The sequence below is a fragment of the Aplysia californica genome, unplaced genomic scaffold (assembly GCF_000002075.1).
Source record: "Aplysia californica isolate F4 #8 unplaced genomic scaffold, AplCal3.0 scaffold00002, whole genome shotgun sequence".
Lineage (NCBI taxonomy): Eukaryota > Metazoa > Mollusca > Gastropoda > Aplysiida > Aplysiidae > Aplysia > Aplysia californica.
This window is the reverse complement of record NW_004797272.1, coordinates 3,832,369-3,840,022: the sequence shown is the minus strand read 5'-3', so window position 1 is coordinate 3,840,022 and position 7,654 is coordinate 3,832,369. Positions and strand designations below refer to the sequence as shown.

General features: G+C 41.5%; 1 protein-coding gene across 1 annotated transcript in view; it reads right to left on the bottom strand.

The window, feature by feature from the left end:
- Positions 1-7,654, bottom strand: part of LOC101854836 (hydroxylysine kinase) — a gene marked incomplete in the record, with an annotated part of 13,360 nt that overhangs the window by 3,545 nt on the left and 2,161 nt on the right. Inside the window, 3 exon segments of the mRNA XM_013091282.2 lie at positions 1,972-2,102; positions 3,268-3,381; positions 6,097-6,356. Of these exon segments, the coding sequence (XP_012946736.1) occupies positions 1,972-2,102; positions 3,268-3,381; positions 6,097-6,356 (505 nt within the window).

Here is a 7,654-nt window from a genome sequence, read left to right as displayed (position 1 = left end):
CTATACTATACTATACTATACTATACTATACTATACTATACTATACTATACTATACTTGTTTGAAAAAACTAGACAGATGTGTTTGTGAGATTAACGTGTTTCCTCACAGAAATGCCTATGCCGAAGACTATGAAAACGACAAATTTTATCGATCCCAGAATAAGGGATGCCCCGCCCGTTAATTCAGTTGCTCTTATGCTAGACTATGAGGCGGATGACCCTGGCTCGAATCCCAGACTGGTCGTTTTTGAACTCGGGCCGTTTTGCGGAGTTTTCAAGGCTTTCATCTTTCAACCCATTTGGCCTTGTCCTTTCGGAAACACACCTTATATTCGGAGGTTCCGCTTCTTACACTACTTAAATAACCTAATAGCGTTGACAGGCACGTCATCTTAAACCCATACACTTTCGCTTTACAATGAGAAATTTGCTGTGGTGTGTTCAGCAGCAGAGGAAATTCTGAGTAGTTATCCGCACCTAAATCTATCCCCCTCTCTCTCTCTCTCTCTCTCTCTCTCTCTCTCTCTTGATCCCTCTCTCGATCTCTCTCTCGTTCTCTCTCCCTCTCGATCTCTCTCTCGATCTCTTTCTCTTTCTCTCTCTCTCGATCTCTCTCTATCTCTCGATCTCTCTCTCTCTCTCTCTCTCTCTCTCTCTCTCTCTCTCGATCTCTCTCGATCTCTCTCCCTCGTGCCTTTACTTTTCATGTTGCTATATCGCGAGAATAAATTACATGGTCACATAACTTCTTTGGAACACGTTGGACATGGAAAAGATCCCTACAAAGAAGATCAACAACGGAAATAACCCTCAAAAGTCAACCAATTTGCAATTCATGGCGTTTAAATTAAATGAAAAAATCAGACTTTGGGTCTTCATTATATATTAAAATTGTTTTGAAACGATAATTTATCCTCTCGGGGACGCCACGAGCTCTGTGTTCGCTTATAGTCCTTGGTACCAAGCAGAACATATAATATTGTGAAAGGCTTGTATAATACCAGTAATTGATACTCTAGCTACCCGGATATTGAGGTTAGAGGTCATAATAAAAAGCAGCGTCATCGTCGAACTTGTCTGTACCCAGATGAAGACACCAAGACGTTCCACAGAGCGGCGCCTGAGACGGTGTGTCTGTTGAGCTCAGTGTAAGCACAAGAGTCTCCTTGGTGAGATGATACGCTGGTTATGTTATTATGTAAAACAAAATCCATTCAAATGTGCTGGCATGCGAACACATTCGGGGTGCCCTTCTTTGTAACGGCGTAGATTTTCTCGAGAAGCTTTTTTGGTTCTGATACTGATAGAGCTCGGAGAGGGAGGAGGGTTTCTTTTTTTGTGTGTGTTTTTGTCAGATGTTTAGACACTTTATTTGATACAGACTAAAAGCCACACGCACACATACTCACTCATTTACACACACACACGTTGTCATTCTCTTTCTCCTCTCTCTCTCTTTCTCCCTCTCTCTCTCTCTCTCTCTCTCTCTCTCTCTCTCTCTCTCTCTCTCATTCACTCTCTCTCTCTCGTCTGAAGCCCTCCCCTACTTCCTTCTTCTCTGCATGCATGAATAATTATCACTGTTTAACGCCCCTTACAATAATGTTGATGTATTTTTTTTATATAAGAAGGCTGTCAACTAAACCCGTCTTTCCGGGCAAATTGGAACTGGAGTAAGATACAAAAATCAAGAAAAAAGACAGAGAGTGCCTGCTTGTTTGTATGTCAGTCTGTCTGTCTGTCTGTCTGTCTGTCTGTATGTCTGTCTGTATGTCTGTCTGGGTGGCAGGCGGGTGCTCTGGTGTAGTTTGTTCGTTCTTTCCTGTCAAATATAATGTATGTGTTGCAACCCGACCCGACCCAACCCAACCCAACCCGAACCGACCCGAACTGAACTGCAATGAACCGAACTGTCCTGACACGACCCGACCCGACCCGACCTGACCCGACCTGATCTAGTTATGCTTTACCTCCAAAGCCTGAGTAACTTTGGCTACATAGGCACCGATGTTGTACAAGGCGCCGGGTGTCAGGGTGGCCTTGGCTAGCAGCTCTCCGGGAAGGAAGGTCCTCACTGATACTTTATGTGTTCTTTCCTCTCCTGCGACATTAGATAACAATAATAGTAGTTGTAGTAGTAGTAGTAGTAGTAGTAGTAGTAGTAGTAGTAGTAGTAGTAGTAGTAGTAGTAGTAGTAGTAGTAGCAGCAGCAGTAGCAGCAGCAGTAGTAGTAGTAGTAGCAACAGCAGCAGCAGCAGCAGTAGTAGTAGTAGTAGTAGTAGTAGTAATAGTAATAGTAGTAGTAGTAGTAGTAGTTGTAGTAGTAGTAGAAGTAGTAGTAGTAGTAGTAGTAGTAGTAGTAGTAGTAGTAGTAGTAGTAGTAGTAGTAGTAGTAGTAGTAGTAGTAGTAGTAGTAGTAGTTTGTAACGGTACTTTAAATATGGCTTTAGTTAGATAATAGTCCAAGTTTATTCACCGAGAAGATTGCATTCTGCAACAGGAAAATAATAAAACCAGTGTTAACTGCTTCATACGCTTCTCTGTCGCAAGCAGGAGATCCGAGTTCGATTCTGCGCAAGAGGGAAGCATTTTTTATTATCGAGCATCTCAGTAATTCTCTTGGTAAATTATACCCTGAGTGTCCGAAATGATGTAAATTGCGTTGATGGGGACGTGAGAAACATTCACATTTGAAATCAATCTATTAATTAACAAATGTAATAAAACACAACTGGCAAACTTCAATTAAACGTACATCTGAAGGCGTTTTAACATGATACAGTTCTGTGTTTTATTCATAGTTCTAAATAGTTCTAAAACTATTTTTATCGAGACAAATCCTTTGTTGAGCGAAAGAATTGGGATCAGAGGTTCACTACATAATATACCTGATATTACTACAGCTTTTTTCGGCATTGACGGACTAAATAATATACCAAAATAGTAATTGGACTAATGCACAAGAGCAAAAACGCCGCTTTTCACGCATTGGCAGACATTTTTTAAAAAATCTGATTATTTAGAAGGATGAAGCATTTTGAAAGCTGATAAACCATGGAAATTATTTCAAGAATGCATTAAAATTTGAAGATAGAATTTCAGTCAAGTGTCCAGTTCCATCATTAGATGGATGTAGAATTATTATGCCGGTGTGCAGGGGGTACAATGTTATCATTTGTAGTCCCGAATCAACTCACTGGTAGAAATGGCTAAGGGTGGGCAATGTTTTAATGGAAAGACGATCATCACATTATTTGCCACGTCACCTGCTTTTGTAGTCGCTTTAATGTCGGTGAAGTCCTGATTTTGAATACTCTTCACCGAACTCTGGCACAGGATCCCTTTGTTGACGAGATGTTGCATTGCTTGCATCTGCGCGTCTGAAAAAAAGGAGAAATTGTATAGGTTTTACGCTCCTATCAACACTATTAGGTTATATAAGAGGTTATTTCCGAAAGGACGGAGCCAACTGGGAAATTCGTGTGAATTCCCTTTCTCAAGGACACAACGTCGGACCGAGTTGGGGCTCGAACCCCCAAACCGGCATTCTCACGATTACGAGTCCGGTGCCTAACCACTATGAGCTACCGACCCGCGCGCACCGACGCCTCCTGCGCGTCTGAAAGACATTTTTCATGGAGAAGGTGCTGATGAAATATTAGACTACCATAGTGCATTATTCTCATAGACTTTCAAACTGCTCATAACTCGTTTTTGCATTTATAACCTGTTTATTTTTCTGTGTTGATCATCTCGTTATTCATTTGTTACAAGTGTTATGTAAACTCAGCATGGGGGCTCTCGTGGCCTAGAGGTTAAGGTGTTGGCCTCTCATTCAAAGGTCCCGGGTTCGAATCCGGGTAGCAACCGAAAAATTTTCTTCTCTAAAATTGTCTCCTTTTACCTCCTTTCCTGCACTCTAGCAATATTCTGTTGTCTGCTTTCGTCTCCTCTTTCTGCCCTCATCCCCTCACCTCCTTTGCCCCCTCCTCAGGGCTCCTGACTCTTTCTGCAGCCTTTCTACTGCTACTCCTTGACTCCTTCTTACAGCCGTCTTTCTGGCACACCCCTGATATTCTGGTAGGAAAGATCTACATCTAGCCTTCTCGGACAAGGGCGAACAATCTCGGAGGGCCGTGTGCAAGTTGCGCACGCTAAAGATCCCTTGGTGGTCTAAAATCGATAAGAGTAGGCTTCGGCCGCCACCCGGGCAAAATTCAAAATTTCCTTCCAACTAAAAGTATTAGATGTGTCCCTCGCGCTCATATGACCTTATGCAGTTGTGAGCGCCGTAAAACACTTACTAAACCCTCCCCCCCAAAAAAAAACAACAACTTAGCATCATTATATAAATAACAGTGAAAACAACACTACTCAAGGCCACTCAAAAGCATTCTACTAAACAGTTATATCTCCGTCAGAGGGGGTCCAAAAGTTAAAACAAAGGGCGATTCAACAACTAACACAGTTTTCCATCTTCGTAACACCCAAAGAGTTTATCACATATTCTCACCTCTGTAATTACAGTAAAAGTCTTTTTCAGATTGATCTTTCAGTTAGTTATTCGAGGGCTCTCGTGGCCTAGAGATTAAGGTGTTAGCTTCTCATTCAAAAGTCCCGGGTTCGAATCAGAGAATTGACCGAAACTTTTTTTTTCTTCTAAAATTGTCTCCTTTCACCTCCTTTCTTGCTCTCTAGCAATGTTCTGTCGTCTGGTTTCGTCCCCTCCTTCTGCCCCCACCCCCTCACCTCCTTTGCCCCCTCCTCTGGTCTCTTGACTCTTTCTGCAGCCTTTCTACTATTACTCCTTGGCTCCTTCTTACTGCTATCTTTCAGCCGCACCCCTGATCTTCTGGTAGGAAAGATCTACACCAAACCTTCTCGGACAAGGACGAAAAATCTCGGAGGGCCCGTGTTCAAGTTGTGCACGTTAAAGATTCCTTGGTTGTCTAAAATCGATAAGAGTAGGCTTCGGCCGCCACCCGGGCAAAATTCAAAATTCCCTACCAAGTGAAAAGGTTTAATGTGTCCGGCGCGCTCATATGACCTTATGCAGTTGCGAGCGCCGTAAAACACTTGCCAACAACCCTCCCCCCCCCCCCAAAAAAAAAAAACCCATACACCTAAACTTCATTTAGGGGATGTTTGTCTCAACACCGGCATGTTTATATCAACATCGTTTCAAAAACTTGTAATGCAGCACTATACAGGGCTACTGTGTTCACTGGACATTTATATTATCCCTATCAAATACGCCACAAAAGCAATACAATCACAGACCTAAAGGTTATAACTAGACTACCAGAATGCATTTTTTAACCGCTAAAAGTGCCCATCGTCAGTTTTTGCCTTTGTGAATGGGCAGTTGGAAATGATCATTACGTGGTCTACAAAAAAACCCCCCGGTGAATTTCAATCTTAATAAGACTATCCTGTGTATCGGCTGAACAGCTGCATCTTAGTATTCAGCGAACCAGTTCAGTTGGCACACAGCATTGCTCTGTTGTTTAAGTCATTACAAAAATAAATCTACGAAACCTCAACAAATCGATCTTGTCTATAATAAAGATATATGAGTGGGTGGTTGGCGGGTGCTCTGCTGTGGTTTGCTTCGTCTTTCCTATCAAACATCTATCTTCCTTATCTCCCCTTCTTCTTTTTTTGTTTGTTACTCCCTTGTAACACCTTTAATCTTCTGGCGCTCATATATTGACCTTACGCAGTTGCGAGCGCCGTAAAACTTCTACTAAAAAAAGAAAGAAAATATGTATATCTATTGCAAGGATCATTCTCTTCTTCTCAGTTTGGCGATATTAAATGTTTGAACATAGGTTGAGAGTGGTAGATCTATTTCAGAGAAGTTTGTGATGTTCAAAAATCGGATGACAAAGTTGGCTGCTTTTGAAGGTGGGATAGCCTTTCGTATGCTAAGAGTTAAAGAGGTCATAGAACGCAGTAGTAAGGCCGACACTCGATACAGTGTGATGGCCCTGTTTAGCGCTGTACTGATAGTTCTTAAGACGATGTTAAGATAATAATCGGGTGTTGAGACAAACAAAATTATCTACTCCTTCGCGGTAATGATAATCACTTACGCAACATTTCTGGGTTTTCCGAATCCATTATGTTGGACACTTTGACGAAGTAGCCATTGGGAGCAATTTGCTGGATGTTTGGGTTCGAGTGCTCTTTCTCAGCCTGAACGTTGAAATTGCAGTCATCGTATCCATTGAGTCTGCTGACCTTGGAAATCGTTAACCCGTAGTTCACCTTCAAGTGTTGGATGATATCTGGTTCTTGAACATTTGGACACAATATCTCCTTCGGCGGCTCCAAATTGGAATTTTCCTTCGACCTGAAAACACAAAAGAAATTGCCAACTATGTTTGGAAATGGTCAAGAATTCCATTTAAACAGCAGGGATATAGAAAGGGAAATTTCCTTTTTTTCATGAAATTGCCTTCTGCTGATCAACACTGGGCAAGCTATTGGGTGGTAAACAGTTACACATTGGATGCTCAAGCGCTTACCCCAACTTACCAGAGACACTCATTTAAAATGTAGTATAACAGAGATAGTTTCTTCATTATTCTACCAGGAATAGTTCTTCTCCACTGAGTCCTGGTGAGTGAGCTTAATTTCCGGCTATATAAAAGACAGATTCTACGTCGAGAAAAATGTTACGATTTAAACAATGCAACAAAAAAAACCCCGACAAAAACCCCGAAACCTGAAGTGTCCTGCTCTTTACAGATCCAGTCGGCATCTTTTTTTTTTTTTTTGGGGGGGGGGGTCATTTGTTCGAGGCCTTTGCTTTTATGGAGAAAACACAACTTTGATTCTTGTGAATATTGCCAGTGACGTCATCTTAGTTTTTAAAAAATCAGATACGGCTAGACGACAATAATTATTACTTGTGTCGGAAATGGGCAGTCGTCGATTGTAGGGCACATACTTGAAGTTATTGGTATCATCGGAACACTTGTTCAATTTGCCTCACTTTTGGTGGAAAAAATGACATGTCCATCTAGCTGGAACAAAAGTCACGATTTTTTCTATTGAAGGTGCCGTGAATCGCCTGGTGATAGAGATAAAAATAGCGAGAATGGTTTCAAAAGCGTGGTGACTCGGAACGATTGAGTGTCCCTGGAAGCTACGCGTTCACATGTTTGGTGTCTTTAGTCAACATTTAGGTTTTTTTTAGCATAATCTACACAGAAAAGTATTGTCAAATGGATGTAAAAAGTGTTTAGCAGACCCCCCCCCTTCCCCTTTCTATTACAAAAAGTGTTTTTTTAATATTGAAATTTGAAAAAAAAAATATCGATATCAACAGGCAGAAACATTTCGGTTTCTTCGATTTTACCACAATGCCATTGGACTCTGTAGAAAATTCTCCAAAACCATTTTTCTCACTCTGTCTGATTTCTTGTCTTGCCCTACTTCACTCACCACTTTCACATTCTTAAACTCAGAAACAGTTAAATTACAGTTAAAGATTCACTCCTTGACTGAACAGGGGAAATCACGTATTGCGTATTGTCTTTGCATTGCTACCTAGTCAAGTAGGCATCAAGGGAAACAATAGGCCGATCTTCAGGCAACAGAATCCTTGTCCATGCCTATAAACAACAAGGTCAAATACTACCCCCC